This window comes from Molossus molossus, unplaced genomic scaffold (genome assembly GCF_014108415.1).
Source record: "Molossus molossus isolate mMolMol1 unplaced genomic scaffold, mMolMol1.p scaffold_m16_p_24, whole genome shotgun sequence".
In the NCBI taxonomy this organism is placed as follows: domain Eukaryota; kingdom Metazoa; phylum Chordata; class Mammalia; order Chiroptera; family Molossidae; genus Molossus; species Molossus molossus.
The window spans coordinates 2073444-2092630 of NW_023425360.1; the positions used below are offsets into that span (position 1 = coordinate 2073444).

At 48.9% G+C, this 19187-nt stretch overlaps 1 protein-coding gene across 1 annotated transcript in view; it reads right to left on the reverse strand.

The window, feature by feature from the left end:
- The window catches only part of ADAMTSL3 (ADAMTS like 3), a 169324-nt gene that overhangs the window by 32914 nt on the left and 117223 nt on the right, over window positions 1-19187 (reverse strand). The window contains exons 16-20 of the mRNA XM_036278104.1: window positions 17317-17606; window positions 12214-12343; window positions 5475-5667; window positions 5209-5388; window positions 3535-3688 (exon numbers count right to left, since the gene is read on the reverse strand). Of these exons, the coding sequence (XP_036133997.1) occupies window positions 3535-3688; window positions 5209-5388; window positions 5475-5667; window positions 12214-12343; window positions 17317-17606 (947 nt within the window). The remainder of the gene's footprint in view (window positions 1-3534; window positions 3689-5208; window positions 5389-5474; window positions 5668-12213; window positions 12344-17316; window positions 17607-19187) is intronic.

A 19187-nucleotide genomic window follows, 5' to 3' on the forward strand; every position in this document is an offset into this window, starting at 1 on the left:
AAATAGGAAGAAAACAACACATGATTGCCTAGCTGGATTCAGACAGCATGAATATGAAGTATGTCTAATGGGCCTGGTGATGTTATTTCCTCTAGCAAATCCCAGTAGCTCACGCCAGGGAACCAAAAACCAGCCAAACAAAACTCACCTGGAAGGTATTAACAGGCTGAAGGTGGGCAGGGTGACCCAGGGAGAAAGATTCAGAAGCGGTTCACTGGGAAATGTCAGCTAAGAGGAGGGTTTCCAACGCAACAGGAGGAAGTCTGGGGACACGAGGGAGGTCTGGAAGAACCCAGCTCAAGGTGGGGCATTAACCAAATAAGCAGAATGACATGGGGGGGGGGGGCAGGTGCAAGAGCAGGCAGCTCTTTCTGAGCCCAGAAATGAGAAGGTCTCGGTGTCCCACGCCAGGCGGTGGGGGTGGTGATACTGATGGTGATGGGAGACCGGGATCTCAGGGGGTTGGGAAGGCCATCAGTAAGGATGCTGGCAGAGGCTGGAGACAAAGAATGGACCTGGTGGCGGTGCATCCTGGGAAGGCAGAAAGTGTCTTGTAGGTCTGCACACGACACATCTGAAGGGGTGACAAGGACAACGTCAGGGAGATGGTGCAGACACAAGGGTCGGGAGGACGGGTGGACGGGAGCTGCTGGCTTGGCTCTGTGACACGGTGGGGAGAGGGGACGCCCTCGAGCCTGTGGGGGAGAAGCCGCACGCGGGAGGCAAGGGCCCCGAGCAAAGGTGGTGGCCTGCGGCCAGGCTGCAGCTGGAGGGGAGGCCCGGCGAGGGCGAGCTGGCGGTGCTGAGTGTGCATTCCTGTCTCCTGTCTGCTTCCATGACCTACTCCTTGGCAAGCCGGAGAACGGGGTGGGGGCCGAAGAAATAGTCCTGTCTTTTTCTTGTTTCCGTAAGACTTATCATTTTCCTCCGCTCTCCGCTGCGTGCCATCATAATTTATAATTTCATCTGGTACCACATGGCATGCCCTCCTAACCACGATGTCTTCCCACATGTTATTCTGTTATTTTAGAGGCAGCTGCCAGTGTGACTTGAATTTCACTCTCCTCTCAGGCAGTTTATGGTCTAGCCACACGGCTATAAAACCACCCACAATTAATACAAATTAGGTCGATAAGCAGCCCGAGACACGACAGTCTGCCCTGTGCCACAGACAGTGCCGAATTCCAGGACCCTGTAAAACTTGGGATCTCAAATTCTTGGAAGCTCAAGATTTTAAAAATGTGTTCCCGGGAGCGGGGGAGAACGTTAACGTGGCCCGTGAATCAGCACGAAGGGGTGGCTGAGAGCGTGGGCTCCGCAGTCAGACAGACGTGTGGTCAACGGGCCCAGGGGCCAACTGGCAGCCGCGGATCCCTGGTCAGGTCTCAGACCTTCTCTGATCTTGGGTTCCTGGTCTCTACACGGGGTTATATTTGTCTCGAAACGTTGTGGGACTAAATGGGTTAATGCATGAAAGGAATTCCACATAATAAGTGCTCAGTATATGCTATTACTTTTATTTTTTGATTTCTTGTTCATCCTCACCTAAGGATATTTTTCCATTGATTTTTTTTTTTTTTTTTTGAGAGAGTGGAAGGGAGGGACAGAAGGGGAGAGAGAGAAAGAGAGAAAACCATCGATGTGAGAGACACACATCAATTGGTTGCCTCCCACGTGAGCCTGGACCAGGGACCAGAAATCAAACCAGCAACCCAGGTATGTGCCCTTGACCGGGAATCAAACCCGTGACCCTCTGGTGCTTAGGCCGACGGTCTAACCACTGAGCAATGACAGCCAGGGATGCTACTACTTTTTAAAAGGTTATTATTATCTTTCTTACTTTGTTTTGTGAGTTTCTCCAGGGACGTTGTTGGCAAACTTACATTTATGCCTAAAAAAATTTATATTTTTTTCCCCTAAGCAGCATTAACATAATAGGTAATTTCTGATTTTTTTCCTTACCATAAGCTCAGGAGAGTACCTGCGGCAATTAATGTTATTTTACAGGTGAATCATTGAAGACAGTGAAAGATAAAGCTAAAAAAATGGACCCAGAAGCTGTGTGTTTCCAGTGTGGCTGGTCCCGACCTCCCTACCCTCCTCCCTCTGTGTTCTCTGCTTTATTTTCAACTCCTTTCTTGTCCCCCTCCTGCATAAAACATACATATGCACATGTAAACATATGTTCTCTCATGTACACTGAAAATACAGACAACTGCTACATACGTATCGGCTTTGGGATATCATGAAGCCATCATATGAACTCTTTATACCAAGCTCATGTAAGTTATAACTAATTATAATTAATTATAACCTAAGTAACTGAAGAAGTATCCAAATGGCCATTTTTAAAAACCAAAGCTATTTCAAGTTCTCACCCTTGCTGTTTTTAGATTATACACAAGAAGAGAGACTTGGATACTTAATAATTATTATTTTTTTAATCCTCACACGAGGACATTTTTCCATTTTTGTTCAGACAGAGTGGGAGGGAGACAGAGAGAGGGGGACACACACACTCACACACACACACATCGACTGGTTGCCTCCCACACGACCCCGACCAGGGTCAGGGATGAACCCCAACTGAGCTACGTGCCCTTGACTGGAATTGAACCCGAGACTCATTGGTCTGCGGGCTGATGCTCTAACCGCTGAGCCAAACCAGCTAGGGTGATACTTGGATACTTAAAAATGCTTATTGCTTATACTCTTACAGAATGAGTCCAAATACATCATGAGCAAAAAACTAAACAAACGAGAAAACAAAACCCAGCAAGTATTTCGGCTTAACTTCCCAGGAACACTCCTGAATCCTCAGAGGAGAAACCGTGGCCGGTGGAGGATCTAAGGCAGTAGCAATCCAGGCGAGGAGCCCTAAAAGACCTCTGTTCCTTGGGGGACAGTCCTTAAGACTGACTTTTCTTAGAACGTTATCTTAGTCTTCAACATTCTATTGTTTGCTGCTTAAAATAATTCTAGCCCTGGCCGGGTTTCTCAGTGGTTAGAACATCATCAGCTTGCAGACCGAAGGGTCTCAGGTCTGATTCCCGGTCAAGGGCACATACCCGGGCTGCTGGTTCAGTCCCCAGTCCCAGTCAGGGTCCTGTGGGAGGCAACCAATCGGTCTCTCTCTCACACTGATGTTTCTCTCTCCCTCCCTCCCTCCCTCCCTCCCTACCTTCCACTCTATCTAAAAATCAATGGAAAAACATCCTCGGGTGAGGATTAACAACAACAACAAAAACCACCCAATTCTAACTTCTGCTTGGTTTGCTTGACCTACAGAGTCGATATATTTAGTTGAACCCTGGCAGGCTGGCTCAGTTGCTCAGAGCATTGTCTAGCTACTGGAAGGTTGGGGGTTTGATCCCCACATACAACCACCAACCAATGAACACACAGATAAATGAAACAACAAGCTGAAGTTTCTGTCTCCCTTCCTCGCTCGCCCTAAACATCAGTGAAAAAATCAGCTGATGTTCGGAAGATGAAGCCATCGGAACAAGACGCACAGAATCTCCACATACTTACTGCTGCACGGGGGCATCTGGCAGGATCTCAGGAGGGGGGGCCCCGGAAGATCCCTGCACGAGGTCTCGCTGAGGGGGATGCGCCGGCCCTTGGCCGTCAGCCTCTGGCACACCGGCTTCCTCCGCTGGGTTCCGACACCGCAGCTGACCGAGCACTGCAAGGGAAGTCGGCCACGGGTGAAACACAGCGCACGACCAAGGCGGCCAGCGCCAGCGCCAATCCTTGTTGAGGTCTGTGCTCCACGGCCGTCTCCTCTCTTCCTGTACATCTCTGCCACCTGCTGCAGTCACCATTCTGCTACTCGGCCGAGTCTGGCCTCTCCTCCCACATCACGTCTGTCCCACCTGTTTTCTGTGTTGTCCCTCCCCCCTGGCAATCCTGTCCGGTGCTCTATGCGCTTTGTCTCTCGCGCGTGTAGAGATCTTTTCTGTTGCACTTTGCGGGTGGGCGTGTTTCAGGAACGGAATGCTGGCGGGGCAGGTAAGTGGAGAGGGGAGGAGAGGTCGCAGCGATGACAGTTGGAGGGGGACAGGAGTGTGACGGGGGCTGATGGGAATGACAGGAAGAGGCGGCCCCTGCGCTTCCCCATGATGAGGGCATGTCCTGGGGGGAGAGCTGGGGACACGGTGTGAAACAGAGGGTCACCTGGAGAGGCCGGAGGAGAGGTCAGGACACAGACTCAGCTGCAGGGGGAAATGCCGTGGCGGAGGTGAAGGGGCCCCAGAGTGGGCTCTGGGAGAGGTGGAGAAGACAAACCGAGAGAAAAGAGCCGTCAGGTAAGCGGAAAACCATAAAAAAGACCAAGGGATGCCACGAAGTTAGAGTGACGAAGGTGGACACCCTGGTCGTGTGCTCCAGAGTCTAGAACAAGGAGAGGGACTCCTCTGGCCGGAAGCTCCGGGGAGGGCGGCCATTTGGTGGCAGAGTCGCTGCCGAAACAAAGCAACTCTCAAACGAGAGGGAATTTCAACTAACAGGGAAAAAAAATGAACCCGGTAGAAAACCCACACCTCCGGGCAGCAGGTGTGCCTGAGCCGACCGGGTCTGAAGGGCGGCCGTTGGGCCGAAAGGCCGAGGCGGGTCTGCCGTCCTGCAGGGGGCACACCTGCTCCGTTCCCCGGGCTGCCCAGAGGTGTGGCCCGGCTGGGGCAGGAGGAGGGCTCGGCTGTGCTTGGGCAGACCTCGTGCGGGTGGCCAGCGTGCTTTTGCCCCGAAGAATGGTCTCCTGGGACGCTGACCAGCCTCAGGTCCAACCAGCTCCGTAGGTAACCCCTTGTGTCTCCTCTTTCCCAGCAAAACCCACCCCCGGAATAATCTTCCTGTCCTGCGTTACAGCTCCGAGCGTTCCTACAAATCACTAAATCAACACCGTTTGGCATTTCCTCCGACTGCACCAAGAAGGTGAGCATCCACCTGCTCGGAGCTCAGGACCTGTCTGATCTCCCAGCCACGGCCTCAAAGACACTGTAAGCCAGGTGGAGACGCTACAAGGACGCCCGGGAGGCGGCTCCCCACGGAAACGCAGTAACGATTCAGGCAGCTGTGAGTTAGAGCTGGGACGTCCGTAGGATTTCAGGAGACCAGTCCCAGCTCTCGTCCTGGGGAGGGACGACTCGGCGCTGAGACAGAGGAGGGGCACGGAGCAGGGTCTGCGAAGCGGGGAACAGCTCTCACCTTCGACCAGTCGCCCACGGTTAAGTGTGGAGGGCAGTCTGTCCTGGCACAGGACTTGTGAGCCGATGCCTTAGGTCCTGGACACAATTCATCGGAGAGGCTCAGAAAGCTGCCGTCGGTCAGGAGCTGCCGACAGGTGACCCTGCGGTGCTGGGTGCCCCCGCCACAGGTCCTGGAGCACTGAGGAGCCGGGAGGAGGGGAGTCAGGGCGGGGCTCTCACCCGCAGGAGCCGGCGGGGGGCAGGGGGGCCACCAGGCTGCCATACCTGCTGCCATTCTTCAATGTGCCAGCTAGGCGGGCAGTCAAACTGATTGCACGCTCGTAAGGTGTGGGGCTTTTCCTCCCTGCACGCCTCGGCGGGGGCGGGGGCTTCCCCGGGGTTCAGGCAGTGAACATCTCGGGTCTGGATCCCAACGCCGCAGGTCGCTGAGCAGGGCCCCCACGAGCCCGTGTGCCACCTGTACCGAGACACAAGTGGGGACTGTCGGATGAGCTCACATTCAACCACCAAAACGGGGACAACTTCAGGTTCTCTGGACCTGCGGACCCCGCTCCCAGTACCTGCAGCTCCCTTACGAAAGATGATGCTTACAGGCAAGAAAAGTCAGGGACAGGGTTAAAGATCTGACCCATCGGGGGGAAAGTCCAGAGTAAAACACGGCCCATTTCTCCCCATCCTAACCTACCCAACCCACAGGAATAACAAAACCTGGGTTTTGTTTTCAATAGAGCTCAAGGCGAAGGATGATTTATAGAGGTGTCAGAAGACGTTTTAAACGCTGAGAAGTACCCTTCAGGACGTTTTCAGGGCACCTGGATTCATTATTTGGAATATCCCTCAGAAAAATTCTTTCATGTTGGGATTGGATTTACTACACATGTATATAGACCGTGACTCCCTTCCAGTAAGATCTTGGAAAAATCGGGTTTTCTCATGAAACATCTGTAGAAATGAACAAGCTGGGGCTGTTGCTTCTGGCACCCACTCCCACTCTGCCTTCAAGGACGACTCTCGTTCATGCTCCCCCCAGAAGCACGAGCGCCCCGTTTCCTACACCCACACCGACAGCAGGTAACATCATCTCGGCGCCTCTGCCATCGGAGGGGTGAGAAAGTAAACACCGTGGTCATTTTCATTCGTGGGTATTTTATTAGCGAACATAGATTCTTAACTCGCGGACTGTGGAGCTACACCGTGAGGAGACACTTCTAAAATGCTTACCATGTACATAACAGGATGTCTGTGCCAGGGTTGTTTGCAAAGAGCAGAAAATAAAGAGAAATGAATTCATTAAATTTTACAAAATGGGAGGAAGGAGAAGAGCTCAGTAAATAACTGACTACTGGTATCCCACGATGCTAGCAGTCATTAAAATAAAGCAGCCCAGCCAGTGTGGCTCAGTGGACTGAGCGTCATCCCGTGGACTGAGAGGTCCTGGCTCAATTCCCGGTCAGAGCAGAAGCCTGGGTTGCACCCTCTATCCCCAGTAGGGGGCGTTTGGGAGGCAGCCGATCTGTTTCTGCCTCACATCAATGTTTCTCTCTCTAAAACAATCAATAAAAATGTATTTTTAGCCCTGGCCAGTTTGGCTCAGCGGTTAGAGCGTCCTCCTGCGGTCCGGAGAGACCCGGGTTCGGTTCCCGCTAAGGGCACGTACTTCGGTTGCAGTTTGTCCCCGGCCCTGGTTGGTCGTCTGGGTGGCAGCCACTCGATGTGTCCCTTCACGTCGATGTTTCTCTCTCTCTCTCCCTCCCACTCTATCTGTACAAAAAATGGAAAAATATCCTCGGGTGAGGATAAAAAAAAACACGTATTTTTAAAAAGAATAATAATAAGGTATATGTACAGTTATTGACATGAAAAACATCCATAATATACTTTTATTAGGAAAAAAAAAGGTCATAAAAAACCTTAGAGAGTATAATCATATTGTTTTACGCATTTATAAACGCATGCAGGAAAAGCCTAGATAATTATACACCTAAATGTTAACTGTGATGAACTTTAAGTTACAGAATTTTTATCTTCTCTATTCTTGCCAGTGATTTTTCACATAATAATAACTCGTTCTCAGAAGAAAATAAGTCTTTTGAAAAAACTTAGTGTTAAAGCTGGTTTTCAGTTTTTCTCATTTTCTATAATAAATGTTCTATTGTGCAAATAAGAGGAAAAATAAAAACAACATTCAAGACAAATGTAATAGGATAATTTTACTTTATAAAGGCAAAAGTTCACAGTGAAGACACATTAATTATACAGGTACGGAAACTGAATAAAAAGCATTAATATGTATGAAGTGGGAGCTAGCAGCTATAAGAAAAGTAGAAAGATATATAACAAAAAGGATTTGAAAGCTGTAAAATATTTCTGTAAGCCCCTGGAATATCAAGAATGCAAATTTAATAAGAATATAGAGAATTTAATAATATATTTGAAAATCTTGACGAAATAGGTAACTTTTTAGGAAACTATGAAAATTTCTATTTAAGAATAAACTAGATCCCACTAATTTTGTGCCTGAATTCCTATAAGTTTTCAAGAAGCAGGTGAATTCCCATGTTATTTAAAATGTCCCAAAGTAAAAAGAGAGGATTAAATATTTTAATGCATACTGAGACGGTAGAAAAAAACCTGAGCACAAAAATATGACAAACATGAAGAAAGGAAAAAAAGTTTATAGATGATTATATATTCTAAATCCTAAATAAAAGAGAAGTATAAGTTCAAAGTAAAACCAAAGCAAGTTAATCAAAGGTTAAAACGATACACAGTACATGCTATGGACTGAGTGTCCCTCGTTAATGTCGTATATTGAAGCCCTCACCCAGTGTGATGGTATTGGGAGATCAGGCCTTTGGGAGGCAATGAGGTTAGATGAGGTCATGAGGGTGGGGCCCCAGTGATGGGATTAGTGCCCTTCTAAGAAGAGAGCTTGCTCTCTCCCTCCACTGTGACCACACAGGAAGAAGGCAACTGTCCACCAGCCGAGAAGAGACCACTCCCGGAACTGAACCCTGATGGCACCTTGACCTTGGACTTTCCAACCTCCAGAACAGTGAGAAAATAAATGTCTGTGTTTAAGCCACCCAGTCCATGATATTTTATCACAACCCGAGATAAGAGAGTATGTTTTCTGAACCCCAGTGGAACTATATTAAACAATCCCCAAATAGTTAGAAATCATGCAATAATCTTCTAAATTACTCATGGGCCAAGGAAGACATCGCAATGAAAATTAGATGGTACTTTTAAATGCATGTTAATAAAAATAGGAAATGTCAAAATCTGTGGGGTGCAATGTCATGATTAGAAGAGAACCCCTAGCCTTCACTGCATGTTAAAAAGAAAGGCTGAAAATAATCATTGACTGGTTGCCTCCCCCACCCACCCTGACCAGGGCCAGGGATTGAACCTGCAACCCAGGTATGTGCCCTTGACCGGGAATCAAACTTTCAATCCTTTGGTCCATGGGCCGATGCTCTAACTGCTGAGCCAAACCAGCCAGGGCTATTATTGATTTTAGGAAGAGAGAGAGAGGGGAAAAAAACAAAACAAAACATTGATCTGTTGTTCCACTCATTTATGCATTCATTGGTTGATTCCTATTTGTGTCCGGACTGGGAATCGAAACTAACCTTGGCATATCGGGATGATGCTCTAACCACTGGGTACCCAGCCAGGGCCTGACTAGGTTTCTGTTTCACTGTTGAAGCTGAAAACAATTCAGCTTAAGTAAGATACTGGGAATGATATCAGGATGATCCCCTTTCAAGAAAGTTAGAACAATCTGTTGGGGGCACAAGGGACTGGAAACGGAACCATTATTATCCAAGAAATGGGTTCACAATTTCTTATAAATGGACGACGGACTAAATGAAGAACTTTTTCTTTAAATTCAAGAATCGGTCCGGAAATCACATCACTCTTGCCTCTGGCTTGCCCACGTCCCTCCCTACTGGTGCTGAATCCTGTCAGAGACAAAGGCTCTCCTGAGAGTAGAGGGACCATTATGTAACCTTGCATGTGTCTGGCTCTCCCCTGGAAAAAGCAAACTCCACAAATAGCAGACACTCAGCAGTTAGAGGACAGACCAGGGGAGTAACCCCAAAGAGCAAATAAACACGCAACACCCTGCCTCGGAGAGGCCAGGTTAATACATCAAATACATTACTTGCCTTTGGGTAAATAAAGATGCGCTGAGTGTCCAACCCAGCCTCGGTGGTAAGCTTCACCCTGTGGTGCTATTTTACTGCTATTGCCCTTGGAGTCCGTAAATATTTGTACGGAAAATATTACGCAGCACCCTGTTCCTGTTATTCCTCCACCGCTGGTTTCTAGAACTTAAAACATTTTTGTAAACTTACCTTTATTTTGGCATCGACCCTTTGTCTCTGCTGATTGTTTCGCAATAGAACTCTCAACCTTCAAAACGTTTCCCAAAGCTGCAACTTTGCAGCGAGGGACAGTGTTTCCCTTCGCAAAAAAACAGACTCGTCACTTTGCAAAGTGGCCAAGACGGGCTGTGTGTGCTATTATTTGGAGCTCGAGAGCTCTGTGGGCAAGATGTTGCTGGAAGATAACGTTGCATGGCTGCTGCTGGGCACGGCGGTGAGGGAGAGTCCTGCCCAAGGCTGGTGCGCCCGTAACCCAGGGCCTCCCTCCACAGCCTGAGAGAGTTTCTAGACTTGCTGGCTCTGGCTCTGATCTGCTGAGCAGGGGAAGGACAGCAAACCAACCTCAACCCTGCCTTGACCTCCTGGGCAAGCCAAGCAAAGGCTGTTCTTAGAACTACAAGGAGCCCGGAGCATCTAGAACCGCTCCCGAGTAGCCGCGAGGATGAGCTCATCGAGACCAGGCGCAGTCCCGGAGACGCCGGCGCGACAGTCAACGGAAAACTCTCCTCCGCCAGGAAAGGTGGAAGCGGGGAGAAACCTGGGCGATCTCGAAGCCTAGTCTCTTTCCTCGATACTCAGGTTAAGAAGCTGGACCCGGACACCTAAGGACTTGTCAGAGATTCCTGGACAGAGGGGGACCTGACTGGGCGTCTGTCCCACGTCCCGGAGCCGTTCCGACCTCTCTCGGGACTTTGAGATTAGTTTCCTCTGTCGAGGGCCTCAGGTGAGGCCTCATTTCCCATTCGGCCGGACTCCACTACACCGCGAGAGATGAGCCAAGATTTACTTCGATGGGAGAGAAGGAGCTTATTTCCTGTCAGAGAAGAAAGGCCCAGAATCCATGAAGGAGCATGAGTGGGTCATGGTAAAGATGCACTGTGGCCACTGAGCAGTTCCTTAGGATGGGGGAGGGGGGGAGAGAGAGAGAGAGAGAGAGAGTGTGTGTGTGTGTATGTGTGTGGCAAGGGAGGTAGTATCAGGAGATGTTCAAAAACCTAAAACCAGGGTCACAAAGGACTTTATATGCTGTTTTGGGTTGAATTGTCCCCCCCCCCCCAAAAGATGTTGATGTCCTAACCCCTGGTAAGTGTACATGTGACCTTATTTGGGAATGGGGTCTTTGCAGATAATCAAGGCATGAGTCATTACGGGGGGGGGGGGGGGCTCTAATCAATATCAGTGGCAACCCTTTTTTTTTATCCTCACCCGAGGACATTCTTCCATTTTTTTTGTTCAGATAGAGTGGGAGGGAGAGAGAGGAAGAGAGAGAGAGAGAGAGAAACATCGACGTGAATGGGACACACTGAGTGGCTGCCACCCACACGACCGACCAGGGCCGGGGACAAATTGCAACCGAGGTACGTGCCCTTAGCAGGAACCAAACCCGGGTCTCTCTGGACCGCAGGCCGACGCTCTAACCGCTGAGCCAAACCGGCCAGGGCAACCCTTTTTTATTTTTTAATAACATGTCTTGATTGATTTTTTTAGAGAGAGAGAGATAGAAACATGGATGTGAGAGACAGACACTAATCAGCTGCCTCTTGCACGCCCCCTACTGGGGATCAAGCCTGCAACCCGGGCATGTGCCCTGACCGGTAATTGAACTAGGCCCTCTCAGTCCAGGGGGCGACGCTCAATCCACGGAGCCACACCAGCCGGGCAAGCGGCAACCTTTGTCAAAGGGGGGCTCTGGGCACTGACACAGGCAGAGGGTGGTATGAAGACACAGAGAGAACGTGTCCTTGGGTCGGTGACACTTTGTTCTGGCAGCCCCGGGAAAGCAAGACCTAACGCCAAAGCCGAGACTGTGTTTTAATCCACAGTGCGAGGGTTTTACGTGGGGGGTTCACACTCTGCAGTTCAGAAAAGCCTTTCGTATCAAACGTGTCCACACGGATCAGAGCAGAACACGGTTCAGACCACACACGTCGGAACGAGGGGGGAAGGGCGTTTCGAACGCGCGACAGGCTGATGAAATACTGTGACGGGGACGGTCAAGAAGGCCACGTTCGTGTCGTCAGAGGGGAACTGAAACCAGAAAATGCCACGATCATCGTGGAAGACCGACCGAGAGGATGAAGGCAAAGGAGAGAGGAGGCCGGAGCGCTGGGGCTGGATCCCCGAAGGTCTCGTGTGAGGAGCCAAGAGCTACGACCCTCTGTGGCCAGCAGCACCAGCGACAGAGAAACGGGGACCTCCCCCCGATAAAATTCCCCAGGACCTTATAAGGACGTAAGCAGGGAAGCCGATGACCTTTAAGGGTCCGCCTTTCCAACCGAGGAGACCGAAAGAAGTGTGTCCTTCGGCGCCTGGATCCCTGAGACCCAGAGCAAGTGGGTGGGAAGGGCGGACACACCAGTGTGAGCTCTGGGGACAGACCGCTCGGCCGTCCGACACGTCGGGCCAGCGCTACCCCTGCTCAGTCCTGCGCTGCCGTGTGGCCTCAGGCGGAGAGGCAGCCCCGAGAACACGGGAGGAGAGAGAGCATCCGCCGGCTCCCCGCGGGGTGTGGCCACTTCCCTGCCACTCATGTTTAAAGTGCGTTGCTCTGCGGGAAAGGGAGTCACTTCCAGACACCGCGTGTCCCAGGAGCACAAGACAGCACGTACCTGGGCGGGCAGGGCTCCGTGTTACAAGCCTGGCTCATGGCTGGAGGCCGGTGGACCGTGTCGCACAGTGTGTCGTTGACCGTCTGCTGGGTCTGGACATGCAGGCACACGGCAATGGCTTCCTGGTGGCCTGCGGGTCGGAAAGAGAAAGATTGCAAGCGACTGATGGGAAGAACAAAACCACGTCTTGGCACGGCTGGTGCTTAACCCACTCCCCGCCCCCGCCTACTTTTGTTAACCTCACCCGAGGATATTTTTCCCACTGATTATTAGAAAGAGTGGAAGGGAGGGAGGGAGGGGAAGAGAGAGAGAGAGAGAAACATCGATGTGAGAGAGACCCAGCCACTGGCTGATCCCACACAGACCTGACCAGGGCCAGCGATTGAACCTGCAACCCAGGTACATGCTCTTGACCGGAAATCGAACCCCGGACCATTTGGTGCTCAGTCCGACGCTCTCACCGCTGAGCCAAACCCTCAAGGGCAAGTCACTGCCCTTTGGACTCCATTGCGGAGCTACAGGCGACATGTAGGGTATGCGTGGGAGCAAGTACTTCTGCATTTTCTGAAGCTCCCCCAATCTTTGACCTCCTCTCGGTCACCTTTTACCTCAGCCCCTCTACTCCCTCTGCCCCAAAGACCCTCACCCTGAAACACGAAGGAGCATCCCTGACTCCCCCCGCCTTCAAACCTATCTACATTCAAATGTGCGCCAAGCCAGGAGGTCCCTCACACGTGTTCCTTCCAAACACATACAATCGCTCCCCGAGAGGCACTGCGGGATGAGCTGCTGGAGAACCTTTTCTCTCCCTCCCTGCTCATGTGCTGACTTTGATGTGCAAGTTTCATTACAGTTTCCACTGTGGCCCGAGTTCCTGTTCACTGGCACCAGAAGCAGGAACAGGTCGATGGCTGAGCCTCCCATCGGGAAGGGCCGTGCCGCGTGCCAAGTGCTGGCGCATCTACTGTGCGAGCCCACCACAATCGTGTGAGGGCCCAGGAACGGTGGTGTCACCTCCATGCGGGTGGTGTCACAGTAAGGAGACAGAGGTGTAGAGAGAAACGAAGACAGCAAAAACGTGGTCAACTCAAAGCTAAAAATTAGATTTCCTGCTTCCTCGTTCGGCCGTGTTCCTCTTGTACCCTAAGGAGTCCAAAAGGCACCCCTGCCAACTGGCTCCCCAAAGCAGTGACCACCTCCCGGCTCAAATATAAACTCTCCCCGGCGTAACATTTCCTCCGAGGCCAGACAGGTCTGTCTGACCCCAGAGCCCACGTCTCGACCGCTATTCTTTGTCCACGGCGATACAAAGGATTATTGGGAAGTCAGGACCGAACAAAAATATAAATCAAACTTTTGATGGAAAAAAAATAAAAAAAACTAATAAAAATCGTAACAGTAACCGACTACGCGAGTGGAAATATGCAAATGGTTCAGTTTCATGCAAGAATGTGGGTTCCATTATGTTATAAGATGTGGTTCTTTTTCCAAATGCCATGTTTCAATCCAACCATTTTATAGTATTTTATAGGATGCGGTATGGGCCAAAGTATATAGAAAATACATATCTGTGATTTTTCCCCCTCTGCTTTCTTCGGCTGTAATCTTAGGTTCCTGACCATGGCAGAATACAGTCTTAAGTCTCCAAGCATCTTCCATAAACTGTAAAAGACACTGGCTAATCTGAGTATAAGGAGACACTTTGACCACTTAGCAATGCTGCGTCCTATCTTCTGACTTCAAACTCTGTAGGGACTCGAGAGGGACATACATGACCACTTTCTAGCAGGTTTCATTTCTTTTTTTTTTTTTTAATTCTCACCTGGGGATATTTTCCTTTTATGTTCAGATAGGGCGGGAGGGGGAGAGGGAGAGAAAGAGAGAAACATCGACATCATCGACTGGCTGCCTTCCACATGACCCTGACCAGGGCCAGGGACGAACCACAACTGAGGTACATGCCCCTGACCGGAATCAAACCCATGACTCTTTGGTCCACGGGCCGATGCTCTAATGGCTGAGCCACACCGGCCAGGGTAGATTTTATTTCTTTTTAACCTGAGAAAAATAAAGCACCCTTTCACATATATTTTTCTTTGTAATTAAAATTCTTTAAGAAATATACTGAGACTATTTTGGAGTGTTTTCTGGAGTTCAGGTGGGTGGGCCTGAAGGCACCATAGTTATCTCTCTCTCTCTCTTTTTTATCCTCACCCAAGGACATTTTTGCATTTATCTTCAGATAGAGCAGGAGGGAGAGGAAGAGAGAGAGAAACATTGATGTGAGAGAGACACATCCACTGGTTGCCACCCACATGACCCCAGCCAGGGCTGGGGACAAACTGCAACCGAGGTATGTGCTCTTAGCGGGAACCAAACCCGGGTCCCTCAGGTCTGGGGGCCAATGCAGGACGACTATTACCTCTTTTTAACCATTTTGAATGTTTATAACACTCTTGGCAAACTTTTCTGTCTTCAAGCAAGTTACTCAAAATAATGTAAAAGTTTAATAGATGAGCCCTGGCCAGTTTTGCTCAGTGGTTAGAGCATCGGCCCATGAACCAATGAGTTACGGGTTCGATTCTGGTCAAGGGCACGTACCTCAGTTGCGATTCATCCCCGGCCCTGGTTGGGTTGTGCGGGAGGTAGCCACTCAATGTGTCCCTTTCATGTCGATGTTTCTCTCTCTCTCTCATCCTCTCTCTCCTCACTCTATCTGAACAAAAATGGAAAAAAATCCTCAGGTGAGGATTAAAAAAAAAAGTTTAATAGATGACTTAGGATACTCACTGACATAGGGTGGATTTTTTCCAAAGAGGCCACAAGACTATCTCCATCCCAACTACTGGGCCCTCACCACAATGTTAACACTTTTCACTTCAAGAAGTTTGATCAAGTAAAAAGCGAACATCATAAAATCAGGTTTACTTCATTTTAGACTTAACAAACTTTGAGCGACAATTCACGCAGTAAGCATTAGAATATATGAAATAAATCATGTGTTGACATTTTAGTAAATCTCTCTAACGAATCTCTTTGGTAGCACGAGGCAACATCTCTCAACTCCATAGTTGACCTCTGCAATATCATAACAAGAAGGTTATTTATTGCCCTGGCCAGTTTGGCTCAGCGGTTAGAGCGTTGGCCTGCGGTCCTGAGAGACCCGGGTTCAGTTCCCGCTAAGGGCACGTACCTCGGTTGCAGTTTGTCCCCAGCCCTGGTTGGTCGTGAGGGTGGCAGCCACTCGATGTGTTCCTTTCACATCGATCTTTCTCTCTCTCTCTCTGTTCCTCTCTCTCCCTCCACTCTACCTGAACAAAAAATGGAGGGATGTTCTCCGGTGAGGATAAAAAAATAAAAAAATAAAAAAGAAGGTTATTTATTTATTTTTTTGGCAAAAAGATATTCAAAGATTTCACCAAGAAATGAGTGATTAAAGGGTAAAAACACAGACTCTAGGAGGATAAGCCAATAAATGAGCCAATAAATGAGCTAATGCACCCCCTTTTTTTGGTTTAAGGTTAGTGTGAGTTGGGTTTCTTGCAAACAAAGTCTTGACTAATTCAACATGCCAAGCAGCGCACACACACACACACACACAGCCAGAGCAATGAAAAAAAATCTATTGCCAGAGCCTTTAAGATGCCACCCAGTACTTAATACATCAAATGGTGAAATAAATATGGAAAAGGGATTTGAATTAAAAAATTATGTTGATTTAATAACCAAGTAGCCTTGGGCCCTGGAAATAGATGTAATACACCCTCTTTAAGCACTTAATGGAACAGTAGCAAAAACGGATCCTATATTAGTCTATAAAGAAACTACAATAATCTCCAAAAGCTAGACATTGTAACATTCCTGACCACGATAGTGTCCAACTATAAATGAATAACAGACTATTACTGCCTCCCCCATCCTACCATTAGAAAGTCACTCCCTATAAAACTCCAAGGTCAAAGGAGTGAAAAGATTATACATTAGTTGTGGCAAGAAAAAAAGAGAAAGGCTTCAAGCAACTTGAGACGAGGTGAATAATCGCAGTATCTTCATGAAACAGCTGCTTTTCTTTCCCCCAAGAGAATCTAAATGATGAGATTTACTGAAGAATTAAGAACTTGAATTGACTATAACAATAAGAGGGAGGAACCTGGAAAATGATGGTCAGCATGGGGCCATGACCCTTCCCCTCAGTGCTGCCCCCAGGAGGGAAAAGAAAAACTGGATTTAGACAGTTGGAGCAACCAGCTCTTGCAAAAGTTTTAAACAGATGATACGCACTATTAAAGATTATTGAAAGTGACCGGCCAGTGTGGCTCAGTGTTTGAGCGTCGACCCAAGCACCAAGAGGTAGCTGGTTCGATTCCCGGCCAGGGCACATGCCCAGGTTGCGGGCCCGATCCCCAGTCGGGGGGCATGCAGGAGGCAGCCAGTCAATGCTCTCTCTCATCGATGTTTCTCTCTCTCTCCCTCTCCCTTTCTCTCTCTCTAAAATCAATAAATAAAAAAAACAAACATTTTTTTTAAAGATTATTGAAAGGTGTGGAAGAAGTCCAATTCATCTGACAAACTACCATAACTCCGTCAAAGAAAAAAAAAAAACACCTCATGTAGTCGTTGCCTTGTACAACACTGTGCTATATACGATGACGCTCTTTTTCAGAAATACAGGGTGTCCCAGGAAATGTGTATGCTACTTGGAATAATGGTAAAGTCAGTGTTTATTAAAATACATTCCATTTGCAAAATGTAACAGAATCTACAGACACCCTGTACACATTTTTGGGGGACATCTTGTATATAACACACACACCATATACACAGGCACAGACTATACAGACACATGCTCAGGGCCAGATGAGAAAGGAGAGTTGGTATATGTTCCTCTCTCTGCTCATTAGTCAGGATACTAGGGTGAGCACTACCGTGAACACCCAGCGATGGAAAAGGTAATATAGGCTGTGGACCCAGCAAAGTGCCAGGGCTGTTCAGTTACCTTCTTCAGACTCTTGCTCATTGGCACAGCTGGCCTAACCAATTTCGTCATTTCTCAAACCAACAGCAACACAAACACCACTGCCCCTGAAGCAAAGGATCCAATACCTCCCAAACATGTCGCTGTGCAGGGGGTGAACCCGGCGTACTCCCACTGGTAGGTCATCTCGCTGTCCTTCTTGGGGAGGGAGACGTCCAGCTCGGGGGAGGCAGCGCTGTCCTCACAGGCTCGGAGGAGGCAGGGCCGCTCGGTGGGCAGCGTGGGGCCGTCACACTCCTCCTCGGGCAGCTCGGTCTCCGTCTGCGTGAACGTGAGGAGCACGCGGCACTTGACCTCCCGGACCTGAACGCCCGGCCCGCACGTGGTGCTGCAGACTGACCAGGGCTCCGGCACGAACCTACGGAAAACCAGGGAGACAGGGGTGACACGCAGGCCACCACAGGAGGAGTGACTAGCATTCTGCGTAAGGCAGGAACAACTGCATGCAGACAAAAGCCAATCCATTGGGAATGCTGTACTTCTGTGGACGCTCACTGAGGCGCTCAGCAGTTTCGAATTTCTCGAGCATCACGGAGAATTTTTCACCACAGATAAGCTCAAGTTCTGCATCGGTTCAGTCATGCAAATTCTGTGCTCTGGCCTTCACAAGACATCCTTAAGACGTGGCAACAACGAGACGGTTCAGCAGCGATACTTCTAATCCGGTTTCTTTTATAACGTGGGGATTTCCACCAATCCTTATCCAAGAAACCTTTCTCCGGCGTATCCTTTGCTAACACGTAGAATTTTATTCAACTGTCTCAATATTTAGGAACAAAACTGCTGGCTCACAAGTGCTTTCTGAAGAATACATGAAGCTTTAATATTCTCTTCCATGTAACTGATAAACACATCAAACATCTGAATCTCTTAGGAAATAAAGGTACTGTACAATCTGGCTGAATAAAGCATTTTTTAAAAATTTTATTTCATGCCCTGGCCAGTTTGGCTCAGCGGTTAGAGCATCGGCCTGCGGTCCAGAGAAACCCAGGTTCGGTTCCCGCTAAGGGTTGCAGTTTGTCCCCGGTCCTGGTTGGGCCATGCAGGTGGTAGCCACTCAATGTGTCCCTTTCACGTCAATGTTTCTCTCTCTCTCTCTCTTCCTGTCTCTCCCTACCACTCTATTTGAACAGAAAAATGGAAAATGTCTTCAGGTGAAGATTAAAAAAAAAATTATTTCAGTGATTTTTTTTAGGGAGAGAAAGGAGAGGGGGGAGAGAGAGCAATCTGTCATTCCACTCATTTACGCATTTAGCGGTTGATTCTTGTATGTGCCCTGACCGGGGATCCAACCTGCAACCCTGGTGTAGCAGGATGGTGCTATAACCAACTGAGCTACCCAGCTAGGGCCAAGCATTCATTTTTTTTTTCATCCTGAATTATCATCCACTAAATAGAGGTTGTCAATCTATGGCCAAAGGGCAAATGCAGCCCACCTGCATCTGTACCACCTAGGTGCCAGCTAAGAATAACTGGTACAGTTTTAAATGGTTGGGGGCAGAAAAGGATCATATTTTGTGTCATGCAAAAAAGTATATACAATTCAATGTATGCGTCCGTAATTAAATATTTATTGGAAAAGCCCCCCCCCCCCCCCCCCCTGCTTGTTCACCTGCTATTTCTGGCTGTTTCTGGGCTACATGGCTGAGCTGAGGCTGTAGCTGATTGGCCTGCAAAGCCTAAAATATTTACTATCTGGCCCTTTATTGAAAAATTTCACTGATTCCTGTACTGAGTTTGAAAAATAGATCCAGAAGGGGCATGCATAGCTAAGAGAGTCCGAAGCAACACCTGCATGGCGCATTATTAACAAGTGACAGGCAAAGGAGCCTTCAGGGGCAGAACAAGTTTCGGAAACTCCGGGCTTCATAATGTTCAAACAGTGTATTTCCTGCAAAACATTCCCTAAGACTGTGACACGGGACTGCATACCACAAAT